Genomic DNA, 22,153 nt, shown 5'->3' on the forward strand with positions numbered 1-22,153 from the left:
TTGAGCTCCCATCCTAGAAATAGACAACCTGCCGCAGGACTGCCAAAGGGAGCTGCTGGCTGGATTTTGAACAATGCACAGCAAGGCCAGCAATTAGCTGCAAAATGTGGTGTTTTGAAACTGGTAGCTACGCAAGCTGGTAGATTTTACCTTCCTACTTCTGCTTAGTTTTGGATTTGGTGGCAACCGTAAGCTCCTGCACACACAGGAGGGTGCATTACTGCTGTGTGAGCGTAGGACTGTGTCAGATTTGGTGGCATCTTTCCTCCGAGTAAGATACAGCTCCTGCTGCACGATGAATTTCTTTTGGCATATTTAACTTCTAGTCTGGAAGGAAATATACAGCCTAGCTTGTAACTTTGCAGAGGCTGCTGATCTGTGCTCTTATCTACTGTATCTCTTCATCATTTCCAGACTAAATCACGTATAGGCAACATAACTTCTATAGCTCACTGAGGTGAGTTATATAAGTGAAATGCTCTGTTATCTTTATTTCTTTATCATGTGTCAGTCTGGTCACTCTTGGAAAAGAAGTCTAGTGTAACTAACTTTTATGCTACGCAAAGACTGCTTGATTTATCTTTGTCTTGCCTGTACAGATTCACGTTTGTCTGTTACTTATTCATGCGCTCGTCTGTTCTTGTCTGTTGCATGCTCTTGCACACTCTCTGAGGTCCTGCTTTCTTACAAATGTATGTTATACACAAAACACAACAGGAAAAAAGACTTGCACACGCTAACTAGCCAGGCTGATTTTAACTCGTTCTGGAGAGCCTTATAACACAAAAAGGCATTAAATAGCAACAACGTGGTACTTTATCCTATGGGAGGGATATTTGTTTTTATAGGTGAGCTTCTCAGTACCAGCAGTTCTGACCTGCCTGACCACAGGGTGAATTGAGCTGGAAGAAAACGTTCTACTTTCCCAAGAATGGCACAGGTTATCTTTTCTTTAACCTTCAAGTTTGTTTCCCTTGCTTGTTTGTTTGGGTTGTTTTACCCTCTACCCATTTGAGGTGTGTTTCTGGTTCAATGCCCCTGTAAAGGCCAGGGGAATTAGCACCGCTGAAAGATATTCAGTACTGAATTGCCCCTGTGTTGTCCAGACGTTGTTATGGCTTCAGTTCATTAAAACCAAGATACGGACAGCTGGAAGAGAGTGAGACCAGCTAGGGGGAGGCATTCAGGGTTGGACTGTGGTAAGCCTTCGTTAGGGGCCAGACCAGTGTTCTTTCAAAAGAACATCATGAAAAAGCCACAGCTGTGAAACAGGAGGCTCAGCAGGAAATGACATATTCCAGACAAGCTGGAGAAAGACTGATAGATGCTCCATGTCCTAATTTCTATGAGTGCCTCATTTCCAGGTCCCACCAATGTTGCAGCTCACTCTGCAAGCAGGTGCATGGCATCCCTGCTTCGCTGCCGCAATTCTCTGGGCTCCATTGATTTACTCCTCCTCATACCACCCAGTCCTTTGCTGTCCCTGAACAGGGACAGAGGCAGGTGCCACTGCTGGGGTGGCGTGCTGGTTGGAGCTCCTGCCAGATGCAGGCATCCCCGAGGACCTTTGAGCTGGAGCATTTTTCAAGGTGGAAACCAGCATTCATGTTGCCTCTCTTCAAAACTGGGAGGCAAGGCACAAGATGAAGAAGACTTAAACGGGGTAGAGGTGCTACCCTCTCCCGGTGCTACGCGGTTGCAGCAGTTACAAGAGAGACATACAGCCAGCTGCAAAAAAGGGATGGTGCGACTGAAACTGTGGTTTTCTCAGTTTCACAAAAACCTAAAGTTTTTGCTATCAGATGGAAAGCTGGATTGTACCTAGCTACTCCAACTTAAACTTCCCACATCTCTCTGGTCTGCTCAAGCAACATTATCAAGACCACCTAAAAAACAAGTAGAACAGGCCCTTGAGGCATTGTAGCAGTAGAATGACTTTTTCCTATCAGTTCCCTAAAAGCTTTCTTTTGCTGTTGCTACACCACTAACAGCAACAATGGAGTGGGTCACTGTAACAGACTGGCCTATTTTTAACAACAAACCAGGGCTGAAACTTTTCTCTCTTCTCTGTTTTCAACTTTTACCTCTCTTCTCCCTCCTATTCCCTACATTTAACCACTTAGTTACTGAAAAGGCAGGAAAACAGTAGGAAAAGAATATAGCAGAGAGAAAGGACAAAGGGGAAAGGCTCAAAAGACAAAGGCTCCTTTCTTGCATTTCATCAAAAAATCATGAAACGTTTGGAAAATCAATCTTTCGGGCATTGTTTTTATTTTCAAAAAAATTACAGTATCTAATAAAAAGGATTTTGTCTAAAAATCATGAATCAGCTGTATTAAATGACCTACTGAAAGTAAGTCCAATGCCTTGCAAATACGTATCTGCTTCACAACATACCTTATGAAAAACTCCATGCAACTGAATAGTCTTGTATTTGGAGGGAAACAGCCATCAAAGTTGTTTTCAAGTTATTTCTGTCTAGGGTGTCAGACTTCACTAAATATGTCCTAGGCTTTTGCTCAAAGAGCAGCAGAAACCCAGTTTATTATTATTTAAAAATAGCTACTTATTAGGAAGAACAGAAGGCTCATTCAGTTACTACAAAATTGCAAAAATTTAGCAACCTTGAATACCAAGTTCTTGAGCTGTAACTCATTTGCACTGGAAACTTAGTTAACGAGTTAGAAAAAAGCATTCAGAATACTGCGGAGCTATAAAAGAAGTAGGTGCTGACACATTAAATAAAATGCATCTATTTTTATAGAGCTCTGATAACAGTACATTTCTGCAGTTTAAAATATAAAGAGAAAAAGAATTCAGATCTTTTGTACTTGGCCAGGGCCCCTGATTCACAATGGAAAATGTTTTTTAGTCTTATGTCAGCATTTATTTGATGGGAATTAAGGGCTGTGGTACTGAAATCTTACTTCTACGATAACTTCTCTTTTTCACTGGTTCTCTGTTTCTCATAATAGCTTCTTATGCTGGAGATGCAACTCAGCAGCATTTCAGTTCATTCAGCTTTGCACATTTGTTTTCATCTATGTTTGAACCCAAAATTATTTAATGAAATATACCTTTTCTGATGCAACCCAGTAAAACCCTAGAGGAACGGAAAAAGAGTTGGAATCAAATTTCTCATATAAATTAGCCTGAATCAGAGTTTTTAGCAGAAAGGCTATCAGAAAAGTGGTTAAATATATTTTAGGTATAGCTGTAAGTATTTAATGATTTCTGCATATTTAATACTTTTTGGCCCATGCTGAAGTCTCACTGAAGTCAATGTGACTTGAAGAGTACAAGAACTGAAGGGCTTATGTAAGACTTAGCAGAATTTGCACTGACGGCTTTCAGATACTCTTTTATTGTCTGTGAGTGGGTTAAAATGAGGCATTACTCAGAATCTCAAAAGAAATTCTGTTCCTGCAAGACTTCCAGACTGATATCTTTCCTGTGTAATGTGACTCTGCGGTCCCACAAGCTACAACCATGTACGTATGCATCTAGCACCTTGGACTCCTTGTGACGCTTCTGGTATGTCACCAGGTAACACTCCCATGCTCTCCCTGTCTACTTTTCTACTTCTGCTTTTTCCCATAGTTGTAAACATTTAGGAAGCTGGGTAGGTCAGATATGAAGACTGACCGTATTTTTATCACGACCAATCTGCCGGTGCGTTCAGTGTTCCTGCCATCGCTAACCCAGGAGGTGCTAGAGGATGATGCTTGACTGGAAAACTCACTTCTAACAGGTGCCACACTGACTGTTATTTTTCATTCAAGCCTGTTGGTGTTGCATTAATCTTCTCAGCCGCAGCCACCGACAATGAGTAACACAATTCCCCGTTCCCCAGCAGAGCTCTTCACGTCATTACAATACTAGAACTCAAACATGTGTCCTTGTGAACCAGACAGCAGCATCTCTACCAGTAAACCGCTCAGTAAATGAACAGGAGATAAGCTAAGCTTGCTCCATCTTTGCTGGTATATACAGGTCTCTGGGTTAAGAGACAAGTCAGCAGAAGTATATTACCCCTGTTTAAGCACATTTATATACAAGAACACAAAAAATAAACTATTCTAAATAGACTATTGTCCCTTTTCTTGCTCCCTGCAGTGAAAGGTCAAGATCAATTCAGGAGAAGTTATGTTATGTTATGTTATGTTACTGATTATCTCATCCAGTGAAGAGAAAAACAGCATTTCAGCTTATCCAAAGTAATACAGACAGATATCCCAGCTATGATTTTCTGTGGACATCAGAGACGTGAGGAGAACAGGTTTTGTCATGGCAGCCTTTTTTTTTGCAGCAGCAGCAGTTGGCAGTAGTCTGTGTTGTCAAACATTAATGAGAAATCAATTCAGATCAAGATGGCCCCGTCTCACGACTTTGTCTCCTGTTCTTTACCTTCAGCACAGAAAGTCACTTCATCAGGTTTCACTGAGTGTTCACCTGGCTCAAAGCTAGCAAGCATTTCACTGACATCCCCTAGTTATTTCAGTGCAGACCTACTCAGGCCTCGTGTTTGAGACCACTCTGGAAACTTCAACTGAGCCATCCTCACTTCAGCTTTCTCGCCAGCCAAACGCACATTGAGGAATAGGGTTTCAGCTAGTTCTCTCAGGGAATGCCAGTGCTGTCTAAATGATCTGACCTTCTGCTTGTAGTCACGCATGGCATGAATTCATAAGGTTTCTTCAAACTGGGAGCAAGTACTATGAGAACTGATCTTGAGTGAGATCCCGGCATGCACTCAGATACTATCGAGAGCAGTAGCTTCAATGCTGTTTCTACATCCTAACCACACTGAAGTTATCACTTTCATATCATCTTATTTTTGAATTGCTTCCTTTCGTTATTTCACTCTTCCTCTTTTTTCAGGATGGAAGATTTCTCAATGAAAGATTGTCCTGGAAGTGTACAATTTAAAATAACAGGCCCTGGGAGTGGCAGGCTCTCTGAGTAGATGACTAAGTCAGAAAAGAAATAGTCTTTCTCTTTTATTTTCAATAGGATAACCAAAACTAGTCTTTTCATCCCTACGAGTCAGCTCAGCTATGTGAGGGTGGTAGGCCAGGCTACAGAAGCTGGTCTCGTTCAAACTGTCACAAGAATCTCAAAATCAAAAAAGCCCAAGAACTCTGCACAAATTCTCTTCAGCCTAGCTTACCTCTTGCTTCATTCTCCGCTCTGTCTTGTGACCTCTTCGACATATAATGTCCTAGACGTAATTTGCAGTAATTAAGGCTGTCCTAGAAACCCAGCTTCAGAAGATGAGGGCTTCTCCTACTAAGAGTTTCCTTTATGCCATTTCCTTCACCATGCCTTCAGTTTATTACATAGCATAATACAGTGCACGTTGCTCTTAGCTCTTGCTTATCTTGGGACATGCTGGAAGACAATTATTTTTCTATGGGAAAGCAATTGACAAAAACAAGAAAAAAGCCACACTGCTCTTCTGTAGGAAATTCAGATTTCCCATAGGCAAATTAGGAAGTGAATATAGTAGGTCCAAATGCATTTCCATGTGCTAAATACAGTTGCATCCCTGAAATACTACTTCATGTAGATAAAGGTGGCTGTGGTCCAAAATTCATCTCTGTGACTGCAGAACAGAGCTCCCTAGGCTCCTTTATGTGGTCAGCGGAGAGATTCAGATGCCTCCAGAGGATCATTCCTCTCAGCTCAGGTGCAGCAGTCAGCTGCATAAATTAGGTGGGATCAAACTAGGCCTCAATGGTTTTTTTCTGCTGTTCCTCCACAGTGGGAGAAGACCCTTTCTCCACATTAACCCCAGTGTCCTGTTTTCTGGCCTCTCCATATCAACCTGCTCTCCTGCTGTACATATATCCCCCCTTATCATATACGCTTTGCACCATGGCTCAAGAGAAATCTCATCTCCCTGGAGAAGATCCCCTAGACTCTTTGTACTTAAGCATTTCTCCTAAAATGAGGCCTCCTTTGCTCCTGCCTTACCACCTCCTTAGTGGATGCTAACTAACCTGAAAATGCATCTGCCTGTAAAAACTTTAGCTAGCTGGGAAGCACACTTGTACTTCAGGGTGAATGGCATCTTGAGACTAAATTGTCCAGTACTGAATTGCCAGTAGATTAATACCAGACTCAGGACTTAGAGCTTATCAGCATGCTCTGCTCACCTCGGTGCAGTTCTTGGTGCTCTAATTCTTTTTTGTAAGGTGGTCTTTGTCTGGAGCTTCTTGGGACTCTTAGGGTGAGAAAGTAACAGGCAACAAGACGCTGCACAGACCCTCTTCTGTCTAGTTTATCTCCTGCTTCATTCCCACATCCGTCTTGTTGCCTCTTCAAGATGTAATTTGCTAAAAGGCACAGTAATTAAGGCTGTCCTAGAGACCTAGTTTCAGAAACCGCATTTCTGAGGCAGATTCCCCTTCTCCACTGGAGCTGTCAGTTTTCACAAGCTTCCTGTCAGTTTGCTGCACAAACGGAAAGTCCCTGAACCCTTTTTCACTACAAAAAGTTTCAGTTTTCCCTCCAGTGGAAGCCTGCACATGGCATATGACTGCATTCAGCATTAATTCAGGTGCTTTTTCATGTTTATTTCCCTGCTATAAAAACTTCTTGTGGCCTGAAGAAAGATTTCCCTATGGATCATCTGCACGCTACCCAGGTTGATGGTTTGGAAAACTTCCAATGCTGCTAAGACAGTGAAGAACTAGGCTGGAGTCAGGCAGGATTTCACTGTATAAGTATGTGTATGTGCCATTTCCTTCACTTTTATCAATGTCCTATGTGTCTGCAGAAACTTCGCCTAGGCAGTTATTGGTGATTTGCTTATACAGTCAACAAAGTCGAGCTTGTACAGGGAAAGCGACCCCTGAGCATGCTGCAGTCAGTGTGCAAAAAGCAAAGTATTCAGCACATCTTAGTTATTTCTTTCTACAATGAATGCCATGATTCAGTCCAAGTATTCCTCAGCTTAAGAGGGAATTTCACTCTCAGAGAGAGTCAGACTCTTCTGTCTGTGGTGAGGACAAGCCTCGGTGTCCAGGCCCCAGATGGCTTTTGAGTAACCGCGTGAACTGCATTACAAAACCTCACATTTGTGTATAAGATTTCAGGGGAGAATGAAAAGTGAAGCATCAGTCAGCACCTCCTGCTGTTCCAACCTCCTGAATGCGCTTGAGTTGCGTTATTCCATTTTTCTGATGAGCACTCTCTCATCAGAATAATCAGGCACAGAAAAAGTGAATGTACAGAAAGACCGGATTGTGTGCAAATGAAGTTTCCAGGTGCAAGGCAAATTCATGGCTACTGGGCTATGTTTTCAAAAATTTGTGAGTAGTAACAACGCAGGGTCCAGGCCTGCAAACTTTATTTCTCTGAGTAAGCTAGGCCTTGTTGAAGCACTCCTGTTATCACAAATAGAAAATGAACAAACACTGACAAGAGCAGGCCAAGGACTTTCCCTCAATCAAGCTTTTCCCTCCCTATGGCACTATTCTTCTGAGTTGTCCTTTGCTTCTTACAGCCAAGGATAAGGGGCTGACACTGCATTTAGTAATGAAGTCAATGCTGTCTGTGAGCAGGAGTAGTGGAAGTCAAGTGCTCCTGGGTATTGAGCGGGGGAGCATCACCCTTGCTATTTTTTGTTTAAAAATAACAGGAATTGCCGTGAGGGGTCCACCAGAATTCATGTGAATTTTCCTTCCAGTTGAAATGAAGCGTGGCACCTATCTGTGCATCGCTACTGCTGTGGAGAGCCATTGCCCCTCTCTCACCTGCTGGCTGCTGCCGAGCCCCTTGCTCTGGGAGAGGCCTGCGGATGGACGCGCCACTTCTGTGTCTTCCTAGAGGCCCAGGAAAGGCTGATCATTGAAGCTACGCTGAGCTGCAAGAGCTGAGGACACAGGTCTTCTGTATCTCCTTTTAATTTAAGTATCTTTTAGGTATATTTTTTTCACCAGAAAGGGAAAAAGGTAGTCATCAAATGATTGTGCAAGAGAAGTACAACCTCTGCAGTATCCTGACCGCTCTGTAAAGGAGTCTGTTGCAATAGAGATGGCAGCCTACTCAAACAGCCCAAGGATTTTGCTGCGTTTCCCTTCATGAGGTGATCAGGACATGCTCCTGAAAAGAAGGTCGAGGGCTAAATTCTCTAAATGAGATCCCACCCATAGGACTCCATTTGCCTATTGACTTGTTCCTTCAAGTTTGTGAAGCCTGGTTAACACACCATACAATTAGGAAATACAGTCGTTGCTCAGTAGGGTGGACCCTAGCACATACTTAAAGTCAAACATAGATGACCCTATAAGAAAACTTTGTATCCCAGGTCTCGGTGCTCTGCTGTACCACAGCCACAGGGTTGCAGTTAGAAACTCTGCCAGGCTGGTGTGCAAGGGTACGTGTGTCTTCCCCAGGGTGAAGGCAATGTGTGCCAACAGGCAGTTGGGAGCTCTGCCTCTGGGAGCACAAGCATGCCTTTGGGGAGCCGACCAGCTCAACTCCCTGGAGAGGCTGGAAACTGGGAGCCAAAAATGGGATTTTTGCTTCAGTACTGCTCTGAAGATGCTGTCATTCCCCATACTGCTGCCTGTCACTCAAAATTTGCCCTCTTTGCCTTTCTGCCTTTATTCTCAACAATTTTATCTTCCTGGCAAGACCATCCCAACTGGCTGAGCGTATGATCTGGAGCTCATCCTACTTCCTACTCTGTGTTTGTGTGGGTTTTGCTTGTTTTTTGGATGCTGGCTCTCTCTGCTTATCAAGCCTCAGTCCTGTGGCAACGCTTTTCTTGGTGAGCATGCTGGGAAGAGGCAGAAGTGAGCATTTGTGGCTAATTTGAACTGTCTCTTGAAGAAATGGGAGAAAACCAAAGAGTCCCCAGACTGTGCAGATTATTGATTCCAACAGCTCCATCAGCAGTGGCATGCAAAAGGGGCTCATCATTTATAAATTGACTCTTCCAAGGATCAAAGGCCTGTCAAGGCGACAATTAGTTCTGGTAATTTATCAGCTGTTTGAGCTTGTCAGGTGGAGAGAGAAGGGCAGTTCTGCATCAGTTCCCCTCCAAAGTTGTTACTGCAGCAAGAGCCAGGTAGGATGTGCAGGTCAATCTTTTGCTGCGTATTTCATGTCCTCAGACGTTTTGTCAGTCTTTCCGATACCTGATCCAATTTTCTTAGGCTATCATGTGAAAAGGAAGCATTTTTTTAGCACACTAAAGTCACCTAAGCCACAGGTTCTTTATCGCCTTAACAATGCCCCTGTCAGATCCCCACGGAGTAGCTACACGTTGGAATGCAACAAAAAGGCAAAAAAGCTCCCCTGTTCTCTGTTTTTAATTAGCTTGTAAACCATTCAGAGTTCTGCATCTGTGCTGTCCGGAGAGGGAAAACCGAGGGCAAAAATACTCTCTCCTTGTAGACCTCATAGTAAAAAAAAATCCATGTAAACACATGAGCTTATTTGAGCAGATTAGAAGTCCAGCGAAAGCAACCAATCTGTGCAACAGTGCCCAGGCGCTGTGCTGTAATAAATGGCAGCCAAAACATCCTTGGGGAAGGCACCCAGAGAATTTAGCGATACTGACCAAGCCACTGCTAGGTTAAGTGGGGACAAAACAGAGAGACATCAAGGCAGAGAGCCCCTTGAGTCTGGAATTTTCTGATAATCAGAGGTAGATCCAAAATGTGTTGTACAAGAAAGACATATGTTATGCTACATGTGCACAGGCTTGCATGCTTGCCTGTATACATGCAGTGAGGCTTCACATGCCTCCCATGTATTTACCCATCCTTTTGCACATACACATCACGATAATTTAGTTATACGATCACATTTTTATCCAAATGATATCTTTCTCATCTGCTGCCTGGAGGGACTTAATTCTACTCTTTTCTATATTGACAGGTTGGTTTTCCAATCTTCTTTCAAATCTACTTTCTGTGCATAATATACAGGTTTAATTTATTTTTAATGTGAACCACTAAAAATTTTCCAGTGGAAGTGTGAACCCTTCCCGGAATTTCACATATGCCATATTGTTGTAAAGCACATATCAATTTGCATCCCTTAATCATCTTTCATGGCTCTTCAGAAGTTCATGGATCACAGGCTGAAGAAAGCTACAGTCAGAGCTTCATGCAAACATAAGCAGCTTACAAAAGCTGTATTTCATCATAGGAATAGCACAGAAATGCTTGAAAGGCAGAAAACATGGGGATAGGGAAGGAGAGGTTGCAGTTTGCTTAGCAAGTTGACCCCTGTGCATGTACAGACATTTTTAGAAATATTTGTGGATAAGAATAATTACTCAATGGAAAGTGGTTAGTTCAAAGAATACATTTTTACAGGATGGTAACAGCCAACCAACTTTCTGACTTGCCTAAAGGGTCAGCTCCAGAAGCAGCAACCCATAACCCATTGCCAATTGAAGGCAAAGGACACCACTTTCAGGCACTTCACCTTTGGACCGAGTAAAGATGTTCTTGTGCTTATGATGAAACAGCCTCACGGCAAGGAAAAATTAAATTAACAGCTTTAATATATGTTTTGTGGAAAACACTGGTAAGCATATAACTGCAAAGTGACCTGCTGGATACTTATTGAGTGCAACGTAATAGAGGCCCAGGTAATAGAGGCCCAGGGAAAAAAAACAGCAGGCCAAGTCCTCCACAAAACCACAAGATTTTAGAAAGAAACAGGAGTACAATTTTTGAAGAAAAGAATGTTCTTGTGAACATGGACGTGGACAAAGATGCTCCTGTAGAGGTATCTGGGGGTTTCACAGTGCTGGGAGCCATATGTTACATCTGCACGACTGCTGCCGTGGAAGACCTCCATGTTTGCAGAGATCTGTGGAGTTCCTCCGAAATCACTCAAGTGACGCCAGTTTAGTCCTGCTCTGGGGAAACGCAAAGACAGAAGACCCACCCCATCTGAGAAGCTTTCTCAGAAAAATCTGCTATGAGATACTGATAAAACCTGCGGGGCCATTTTGACAGAGCATTGGAGCAGGTTGCCCAGAGAGGCAGTGGAGTCTCCTTCCCTGGAGATATTCAAAACCTGTCTGGATGTGATCCTGGGCAATGTGCTCTAGAGGACCCTGCTTGAGCAGGGAGGTTGGACTAGATGATCTCCAGAGGTCCCTTCCAACCTAAACCATTCTGTGATTCTGTGATTCTGTGATTTCGAGTCCCTATGCATTTAAAATGTAGCTGCCGTGGCAAAGCAACACCCCCCGCATTACGCAGAGCAAACCCGTGGCCGCATGAGCAAGCAGGTTTACACTTCCAGGGCGCTAAGCAAGGCCATTGAATTAACTTGATTTGCAGCGACCTGCTCTCTCATTTGTCCCCCTAGGCGCGCAGGGTGCAACATCGCACGCGGTGGGCTCTGTGGAGCCAGCCTCCCTCCTTCCAGCCCAGCAAAAATCGCTCTCTCCAGCAGCACAGATGCTTTGATCCCACATAATGAAGTCAGGTGTCTGATGGATGTATTGGGCAGTCCGTGTGTGAGGAAAGAGATGTTTCTCTTGAGCTCAGATGAGATATAGCGTCATCAGGGAAGGACCCAGAGGGCACTCTCAAGGCAACTCTCCTGTGGATAATAACAGCAGTTCTTGTTTTTATGCTTCCTTATGCTTTTCCAGTGATGCTCATCAAAGCAGATAAGCAAGTCCAAGGCATGAGAACGTGCATGAGAAAGTGCATGAGAAGTCCCCTCTTCCTCAAGGAGGGTGTTTGGTCCCGCAAAGCACCAAGCGCTTCGGATCCCACCAAGCTCCCAGGCAGCCTGGGCATGTTAACTTTACGTGACTGGAGCCACTGAAGCTGGTGGCCACAGAGTTTAGCTCTTTGCAGGATTGAGCTTCGTTGTGGGTAAAATCACTTGTAGTAGGTCTACTTGCTGAAAACTCTCCCTCCTGTACCAATACACAACTTAAAGGTCTCTGCGTTTCTGCTAAAAATATGACGGGCGTCATTTGCCCAGTTTTTCTGTCCACTTCTCTATTTATTTCACTCCCTGAATTTCATTGCTTTACATCCCTGTTAGACGTGAGAAAGGATGAAAATAAGAGGGAAAAGAAAAGAAAAAAGTCTTGAAACAACAGGACTGAAATGAAGAGGAAAATGACACCAGGAAAATCCCTGGTTCATCAAAACATTTAATGCATGTGGCTACCTTTAACCGCACATAAAGTCCTTAGGGTATTGGCTAACTTGACACGATAGACACTTATCAAAGTGCTTGGCTGAAACATGTCCGTGAAAGGAGGTGCAGCAGAAGAAAATGTAAATCCAATATATATGACCAAAATACAGTGCAGTTTTCTTCTTGTCAGTCTAGAGATTGGATTTGTTTCTAATGACTGGCACATAACATACATTTTTCCTTTATTTAGTTCTATGGGTATTTTTTATTTCCTTGGGGGGAAAAACACAGCAACAACAATGTGAGCTTGAATTCCAGCTGGTGAACTCAGATCAGTTCCACAGACCCCAAAATAGTTGGAGAGGTCGATGAAACCGCAGATTCCATGGGGTTTGTCCCTTTCTGAACACAGCTTTCTCAAGCCAAAGTCAAACTGCCCCACTGCTTACCCAAGTGATATTTATCAAATTTGTTACTAGCAAATGCTTGCAGGCAAAAAACAAACAAACAAACAAACAAAACCAACAGAGTGACAGCAGCAAGAGAAGCCCACGTCCTGCGCTAGCATCAGCGAATCAGTGCCCATTTGCCCCCATCACTGTGGTATCAGAAAGAACAAAGACTTTCTGGGTCAAATTCTGCTCTCATTTTCATTGGAATAAATGATGCCACTAAAACTGAGAGAATTGTTGGCTGACGGACTGACCCGGTGGACTTAAGACAGAATTCAGGTCTCCTTGACCTAATCAGAATATAGGAGCTTGTCTCAGGCACATTGCTAAGGCATAACAGCTGACTGTTTAACCATATTGAGAAATAGAAAAATAGGCTCGGCTATCATTTTTCACCTAGCTCTGATTCAATCAGAGATACAAAACAAAGAAAAACACGGACGCTGGTTCTGGCTAGGTTTCTGAAATGTTGTTCGCACAATGTTTACCTCGAGAAAAATGATACTGCCAGTATCTTTGTACTTTATCTGTGGTGTTCTATCTCTTCACATACTTAAACTTATCATCACAGTTTCCAAGCATTCTCATCTAATTAATCAAAATTCTGCCCTTTTGTTTCCTAGATCATGAAGGAAGAACAGTAAATTAAAGATAGATATCAGCTGAGAATGAAAGCTGGGTTTCTACAAGGAGGACCTAATAATAGCACCGTGATGCAGCCGAGGGCAAAATTGATACAGGTTTTTATACACAGAAGCAAAAGGTTGAGTGTGAAGAAATTAAACATCAGCTAGCATTCAAACAGTGGTTTATCCAGCTCATTCGGTGTTTGTAAATATAGGAATGTGCTGTAGTGGCTAAATTTATCCTAATGTAAGGCAACATGAACAAAGAGACTGGTATTTGGCTGAGTAACTTCTACAGGCAGCGTTAGGACATCCTGTGTGAATTATTTTGGGGCAGTTCATGATAACATGGTACAGATTACAGTTACCATTTCTGGAAAAATTAGGTCAGAATTATGTAGATAAGACGGAAAGAATTTCAGCAGCATTGTATTATTTTCCTAACTTGAAACCTGACTCACATTTTGAAGCTTTGTTTTATTGTATACCTTGTTTTGGTATACAGTCAAAACAGTCTTTTTCCAGAGAAAATAAAAATGAACTGCCTGAGCAAGAAAGAATTACACATTGCATTGAATAAAAATAATTACAGCAAGTTTAATTCGGGGAAGAGAGAAGTTGTTTTCTCTGTTCTGCAAAACTGTTTGTAGTTTCAGAAATGCTCATGCTGAACCCATGCAAAATCGGAGGAGCAAAATACAGCTTAGTAACAGCTTGGTAACTGCTCAGCTCCTTGCTCTTAATCTGTGCTGGATCTTCAGCCATACCCCAGGTGTATTTTGGGACTGTTAGATTATAGCCACTGTGGAAAGTGGTGGCCCTCTTCTCCCCCTTCATCCTGCTCCTTTCCTCCTGGATTAGAAAAACTTTTCTCACTAAAAAAGAAAATAGATCATGACCATGAAAGGTTTACTTTTTATGAGAAAAACTGAGATTAGTTCTAGTTAAATGACTGAGAGCCTTGACTTTGCAGCGCTTCCCTCTACAGTCAGTGCAATGTTTCCATTGGCTTCAGGTAAAATTTTTTTCGCTCAGGTCATTTATTATAAGTAAGAATGTACTTTTATACTGCTCTATATCCAGTGCCATAAATCCTAGCACGTAACATGCCTCTCTTTTTTCACTGGGAGTTCTGGCCTGAGTTACTGAATCTCTTTCTGCCATGGAGCGCACTTTGAGAAGGAGCAAACATTTCGGCCAGACCTGGTCCTTGTACGTGAGCCAGCCGCAAGATAAAATATTTTGTGTTCCCTTTTCCTTTTTCACTTAGACAAATTGACTTTTAAATTCTGGTTTTTCAGTCCAGCTCATTAATGCAAACCGGGGCAAGCTGCAGTTTACGTTCATACGCCAGAAGGGAACCTGCGCTGGGTCAGGGGCAGGCACATATCCCCTTCCACCTTCCCCGCCGCGTGAGGCTGAACCCCAGGAGCGGGCTGGGAGGCTTGGGGCGGTTTGGCTGCTCCCGCTGCAGCCACCTGCGATGGCGCGTGGCCCTCGCGGCTGGCTCAGCGCAGCGGTGACACTCCCTGCTGTGGTGTCACACCTCCCAAAGCACCCCAGCCCTCCCTTCCCGCTCTGAGCTTCGCTGCTTAGGCTTATCGTGGCATGGAGTGCTTAGTTTTACCTCCTCGCAGGGCTTTGGAAACTTTGCCTCTCCGAAAGGCCAGTGAGTGCCATTCGTTACACAAAAATGCATCTTGAGCAAGCAGCAGGGGCCTGTTTGGGAAGGAAGGAGGAAAGGAAGGAGGGAAGGATGAAAGCCTGCTTTAGAGTCCAGCTGTGAGCAAAGAAAACCTTAGAAGGAATAGATTTATTTTTATGACGTTGCTTCAGTAAATCTTTGGTCAGATAGCCCCAAATTTGGGCTACTAACGCTTTCTCGGGGTCCGAGGAAGATCAGAAAGGTTCAAAGCCCGCCCGTAACAAGGTTTAGCCCAGCCACCTGTGCAATGAAGTTTGTCAGCCTTAATCAGGGTGCAGCTGCTGTTGCAGGGCTCCTCCGGTCCCTGAGTGCCTCCTCTCCTTTCCCACTCCCTGGGGAGATGAAATATGAGTGACTCGATAGGTAGATGGGATGTGCGGTCCCCCCTTCCCTGGCAGCGGTGCCCTGTGCACCCACGTCACTTCAGCATGGTAAGAGGCAGAGCCTGGTGTAGTGGTTTGTTTATTCTCTCGGCTAAAGGCAATCACTGGGGGAGGAAGAAACAAAAAAGCAGGGAGCTTTAATGAGGTCTCCTCACACCTGACAGAGGTCACTGAAGCCACGTCTGTCCAAAGAAGCTAGCGGTGCTGCTGTATTTACGGTGCAGAGATCAAAGGACAATGCCAGCTGGGGCCTGATCCTCCCCTGCAAAAGCGCAGGGATTTGTGATTGCTTTGCACTGCGTAGGGCTGAGTCTCCTCCCCGACCTCAGCTGCCAACACTGCCATCTCTTGACTGAATTATCACCCCAAAACATAACAAAGCAGCAGGAAGGAAACGCAATATATACTTTAGCTTGCAAGTGTTTAGGCAGGAAAATTGCTGCAAACAAATGAAAACAGTTTAAGAAATTGTTAACAGTGACTGCAATCAGTTTCTCTAAGTGCCTCATCCCATGTATCGTATCTGTTTGTAAAAGGTTGTTTTAAAGAAAGAAACAAAACTCAGTTTTAACTGAAAAGCATAGGCTACCTCTGTCTTTTCCTACAGGATCTCAGATGATCAAATCCACTTATTTGCTGTAAGCATCTTTCCAGCTGCAACTACATTAGGCAAAAAAACATTTAGAGACATGCAACATTTAACTACTGCTCTATTTTTCCTCTCTGGTTTGCACCAGGCTCTATTGATGTCTCTAGCTTTAGTGGGAATAGGCCGAGACTTTTGGGATAGCACGATAACAAGTAAAGAACGTAACAGTGCCTAGTCTAATATAGCCCATGAAGCATCCACAGCATGCATTTTCTCCTCTGTTTCACACGTATTCAGTCCCTCGTTAGTCATCCTCAGCCACATTTTAAATGGTATGGCCAATCCAACATCAGCGTTTTTGATCTGGTATTACAAACTCTAGCTATATGACAGAGTACTGCTCCAGTTATGAAGAAATTTGAACTGGCCAAATGAATTTAAGACATTTTTATGAGCAAGCTTTACGCTAGAACAGGTATTTTCTGTTCTCCCACATCTGGCATAGACGCACCATAAGCTTTGTATGTTGCTATTGGGCTAATTTGACACAAAGGCAGTCATGTGCACACACTTCATCTAGGTCAGCCTTGTATATGGGACAATCTACCTACATGATCACAGAACCACAGCCTAAATAAAAACAGTACATATTAAAAAACAAACTAATACAGTAATTAAAAATATTTATTTCTGAAGATGTTTACCTTGATAGGCATAAAGCATTTCCCAATTTCATACAGAAATACATAAAACATGCATAGACCAATATGGCCTACTTCAATGTGTATTCAACATGGTAAATATAATGAAGAATTTGTGTGAATATAAATACAAAACACATACAAATCAAGCACATCATTGAATTCAATCAATCAAACCTGTCAGCAAATTCAACAATGTGAACAAATTCACTGCTATAAACATTCACCCAATATTAGCCTTTTGACATAAATTAAAATAACCCTTTGTCTCTACAGATTTACACCAAACAAGGCACTGAATAAATCTCACAACAGTATCTGGTGCAGCTCTGCTTCAGTGCGTTTCTGATTGCATGTAAGACAAAACAACCTCTATTATTAGAGCTTCAGCTAGCCAAATCTCTTTGTTATGTGAAACCTAGTAGTGTCCTCTAACTCTTATTCTATGTTGAACAGTCCTTTGATATCCAAAACTTTGATTATCCAGACAAGCACAGCATGGGTGTAAACCCACATTCAGATATCTCTGGTTGTACAAGTAAACTAGACTTCTGAAAAAAGGCAAAGGGTTGCAGCTGATTAGTAAAGGCAATAACAAGGTGTAAAAATACTCTAGCAGGAGTGCAACAAACAATACGCGAGGTAGACATGTATATATGCAGTAAGTCCTGATTAAAGTAGCACGGTGGCTTTCATTTTGCATTTTAATCAAAAAATAGAGTCTTTGAAGTCTGTCCATTCAGATCTTGCTTTCTGTCCTTTCTAAGCACATCTGTAAAGTCTTCCCTGCAAAACACTTTTGAGGTCAGCCCTGGAAACTGCTGAATTGATCGGTAACATTCCTGAAGCAATAATCAAATGTTTCTTCAGAAAGAGGGCTTCTAATATAGGCTACTGTGCACGTCCCTTCACCTCCCTCTACCCATCCATCTGGATTCCAAAAGGATGAAATCCTAGAGTTGTATTGCTTTTACACCTCCAAATACAGGACTTCTTTCGTGTTTTGTTCTGCTGCATGACCACCTGGACAGAGAGGCGCTTTGTCATCATGGAATGTTAGAAGTCGAAACAGAGTTTTGGTGACACTTTGTCAGAAAGTGTGATGATGAACGATTCAGATGATCTTCCCACTAGGATGTTTTTAGGCTTTCCCAGATGCTCTGTCTTTTATTCGCCCTGTTATGTTTCAGCTTCCTCCCTTTCTGGAGCTCAGCCTTCAGCTTTGCAATACTGAAGGAAGCTTTGATACTGTTACCAATGGCCTCTAGCCTGCAGAAATAAGAAATACACCCTTATTGTTACAATAATGAAGATGCATCTCAAGTGTGCAAACGTTCAGCCCTTTGATTAAATAAGTCAGTCTAGACTTCTGCCATGGGATCCTCAGAAACCACTGACTGCTACACATCTATCAGAATTACGCTCAGTTAAGCCACTCAAAATATTGCATCCGAAATTTTTAAATTCAAACATTAAAGTAAGTTAAAATGTTCAAATACAGCTGCCCCAACCTTCCTTAAATGGCATGTATCCAACAAAAAGGTCTTCTCTGTTTTTAATCTCATTGGCTATTTCATTTCTTTTAGGTAAAACTCATCTTGCTTCCAAGGAAAGGGTGCATTTTTCAAAAAGTAACTCCCATTTTCAAAAATGATTTTAGACCTCCAGGGCCTAAATCTCACCGGAAATCATCAGGTTGCCTGGTCCTTAAGTCCTACTTTCAAAAGCAAAACAGGATCTAAGAGCCTACTTTTGTATTTGTGCAAAATTTCCTAATGGGCATACAGCTGACAAGGGAGTTGACATAATCGTGCTAACACCTAGCTTCAAAGCTGAGTTCACCACAGGGGGCGGTTCCTAGATGCACAGAGTCCAATACATACACCTCTGAACAGCACTGAAAAGTGATATTGTTTCCTACTGCCACTCAACATATTACACATAGATCTCAAAGGGCAGTTGTGATTTTAATTTAGTCTTAGTCTCAGGTATTGGATTAGCCTCAAATATTAATTTAATCTTCATTTTCACCTTCCTCAACCTTTTTGCAGTCGTTTCCATTGCTAGCATCCTGTATGCATTTACACAGGTTTATCTGACAATGTAAGGGATTAGGCAAGAAATCTGTTTTGCTGCATTCTAAAAGCCAGCTACACCAGCCAGAAGAAATCATATGTTTAAGATCCAGATAGGTCAGTAACTTTTCTTTCCAGAAAAATGCATTAAAGCACCTAAGAAAAGGCATGCTGACTCAATTTTGTTTTAGAAGAATAATTGAGACATAGTAAGTAATTGAGATAACACATGAACACACTAAGATGTCAGGCTCTGCTTCCTTCTGTCAGGATTTAATGATTTCATACTCTTAAGCTTGGTATCCCTTTAGGCCTGAGAGTAAGTCTGTTTCCTCTAAGCAAGTGGATGACATGTATGACACTAAGTGGATGACACTAGGCAGAGCTCGCCCTTGTCTTAACAACTTCACAACAACAACAACAAAAAAGAAACCAACACAACAACCCTCAGCAATTCCTCCAAAATACTTGAGCTGAAATCACCAGCTAAGTTCATGTTGACCCAAAGGGAGAACCACGCTCTCTATTGCTACTCTGGGGAATGACAGCAGGATGAGAGGAAACTCACCTCTTCATTTTCTTGCTGCCAACAAACTGTTGGTTCATACATTTTGGTCCAAGGCAATTGCCACCTTTGTTGCGGTGACGCAAGCTTTTCTCCATTGTGGACTGAGCCCTGTAAAAGCGAAAAAACACGGTCGTTAAAAAACAAAACAAAATTCTGTAGTCCACAAGGAGATGCATCTAATCTATCACTTTGCAAGGCATGCAATAAGCAATCCTTCTGGGCCAAACCGTGGTATGTGTTATAGCAGTATGAGCAGCGAGGTAGGCGGTAAGGCTTTGGGAAGATTATTCACACAGCAAGTGCCAAAACGAGTAAGAGTACCACAATCTGGCCCTTTCACATGCACATGTCTTTTAAAGAGCCATAACAATGAACGCACCAGTGTTCTTTTCCTGTCTGGCAGAAACTCAGACATTTCTTGTCTTTCTGGTTGGCACACTGACATCTGCTGCTAGGTTCAGTGAGCATCTCAGGCATTATGTCCTTCAGTGATCTTCTGGATCGAGAAGGACCTCCAAGGCCATAAGGAACGGTCTTCCTATGATCAAAGAGTCAACATGAGTACAATTCAAATAATCTTGTGGCTTCAGAGCAGCAGGGTATTGTGGGCAGCCTTATCAATGGGGTTGATTGCATGAGTAAAGCTTATGGGATCAAGGATGCTTTGCGGGTCATAATTTCCAAGCAAGTGCTTCTGATGCTCCTGCAACATACTAATTAGCATGGCTACTGACAAGGCTAATGACTTTTAAATTGTGATTTCATGAGCCTGGTATGCCTCCATATGCAACAGAATGCAATAAAACCTCCTCTCTTTGAACTTTGATAACTGAAAAAAGTAATAAAAGTGAGGAATAGATCACCTCCAGTCACAGAAAATTCAGCAATAGAACAGATCACCGAAGGCAGCGTATGCAGTGTCAGCTGAGGTTCTGGCTAATTGCACTTTTTGGTGAGGACATTGCAGAAACAGGCATTGACACTGTACCCATCTCTGCTTAAACACGAGATGTGTTAATTTGCAGTGGTCAGCAGTAGCAAGAGGTAGCAAGGAGCCACCTCACGCCAAAGGAAGCCCTTCAGCCTCCTGACTTGTTGGGAGAATAGTTATGCAAAGTCAAGCTGGCAAAAATCACGCTCTTAGCGTTTTGTTCACCTCTGATTCATAGCAAAGAGTATCCTACAGCCTTTGCAGGGCAGCACCCAAAGGAAAGCCTCTTGCCTACGCTTCAGGAACGCAGGTGTGTTAGGGCTATTAAGAGTTATCTGCTCAATCTCGCTGGCCAAATCCTGCCTGCTTTCTCCCAGCAGACAGTCCATTAAACTCAACAGGAAAAGAGGAGCAGGGAAAGCAGTAGGAGTGACCACGTACACAAAAAAAAAAGAAAGAAAAAAATATACACATATATATTCCTTCCTCCCTTCCTAATCTCTGCGAGGGAGTTTGTGGTTTAGAAGCTCCCCCCTCCCTCGTTCCCCGTTTTTCAGGCCAAAGCCCACCGCTGCGTAAGTGCCGGAGGGGTTGCCCCCCTCGCCCACTCACTCGGGGGTGTTGATCCAGATGATGTCGAGGTGGCAGAAGTAGACGCACTCCTCGTCGAGCAGCGAGGAGCAGGAGCAGCGGCGGGCGCGGCGGTGCGCGGTGGCGGCGGGGGGCGGCGCGGCGGCGGCTCCGGGGGCTGCGGGCGGCGGCGGAGGCGCGTTAGATCCGCGCAGCGGCCGGACCCCCCCCCCGCCCCCCCCTTCCGCGGCACGGAGCATCGGGGCTCACCCAGGTGTGTGAGCCGACCCCCCTCCTCCCCAACGAGGGAGAGCGCGGAGTCCGCACCTACCTGCCGGCAGCAGTCCCGGGCAGACCACGACCAGCAGCGAGACGATCATGTGCGAATAATCCATAGCGGGGAACAGGGAGAGGAGCCGGCGGCGAAAAAGGAGAAGGGGAAAAATAAAATAAAAATTAAAATTAAAAAAAAAAAAGGAAAAACGCAAAAAACAAAAAAGGATAATAAAAGAAAAAGGAGGGAAAAAATAAAACCCCTCGCAGCGCGAACAGTGCGCGGCGGCGTGCGGGGAGGGACGCGGCGGCTCGGTGCGCCCCGGCGCGTCTGGCTGGCGCGGCGGTCCCCGCGCCCTTTTATAGCGAACCCCCATCGAGCGGGTAAACAGCCCCGGCGCTATTTTATCCCGAGACAATGTTATTCTGTTATTAGTCACCGCGCGGCAACGTGCGGGCTGAGATAAGGCCGGGCTGGAAAGGAAATCGCCTGCAAACTTCAGAGCGGCAGGCGGCGGCGGCGGCGGGCGGCCCGCCCGCCCGGGGGGGAGGGCGGCGGGCGGACGGGGCAGCGGCGGCGGCGTGGGGGCCGGCGACGGCCGGGGCTGCGCCGCCAGGGGGCGCCCTTCCCTACCCCCCCCCCCCCCGAGCCCCCCCGAGCCCCAGCGCCGCTGCCGCCGCGCCCGGCACCTGACGGCGGCGCCCGGCCGCCCCTGCCTCTTGGCGGCGGCGCGCAGGGCCGCAGGCAGCGGGCTGAGTAACAACAGTCCTAAGGACAATTATTACTGCGATGGTTGTAGCTGTGGTTGGTACAACAGCGGGGCGAGCCAGGCGCGGCGGGAGCGGCCGCCGTGGGGTGTCGCCGCGCCCCCCCCTCCCCTCCCCCCCACCCCGGCGGCCGTTGGGGCGGCCGTTGGGGCGGCCGTTGGGGCCCCGGGCGCGCGCCGGGGAGAGGGAGCCCCTGCCGCCCTCTTCCCCCCGCAGCCGCCCAGGAGCCCCCAGGGCCGCCTCAGTGCGAAGAAATAGGGCTGCCGGGGGGGGGGGGGTAGCAGCTACATCTCTGCGCCGTGTCCCCCCCCCCCGCTTCCCACCTGCGCACCCTTGCAAGGCCACCGGTGCCCCTCCTGTCTCTGGTGGTTTGG

The 22,153-nt window shown here is 44.7% G+C and overlaps 1 protein-coding gene across 1 annotated transcript; it reads right to left on the reverse strand.

Moving 5' to 3' along the window:
* Nucleotides 1-16,534: 16,534 nt before the first annotated feature.
* On the reverse strand, nucleotides 16,535-21,559 carry EDN1 (endothelin 1). The gene is made up of 5 exons (XM_068931839.1): nucleotides 21,070-21,559; nucleotides 20,781-20,916; nucleotides 19,617-19,775; nucleotides 19,238-19,345; nucleotides 16,535-17,863 (listed from the first exon to the last, which is right to left on the reverse strand). Exons 1-5 carry the CDS (start codon nucleotides 21,386-21,388, stop codon nucleotides 17,725-17,727), a joined length of 861 nt encoding a protein of 286 aa, XP_068787940.1. The 5' UTR covers nucleotides 21,389-21,559; the 3' UTR covers nucleotides 16,535-17,724.
* Nucleotides 21,560-22,153: the final 594 nt, after the last annotated feature.

The sequence above is a fragment of the Struthio camelus genome, chromosome 2 (assembly GCF_040807025.1).
Source record: "Struthio camelus isolate bStrCam1 chromosome 2, bStrCam1.hap1, whole genome shotgun sequence".
Classification (NCBI taxonomy): Eukaryota; Metazoa; Chordata; class Aves; order Struthioniformes; family Struthionidae; genus Struthio; species Struthio camelus.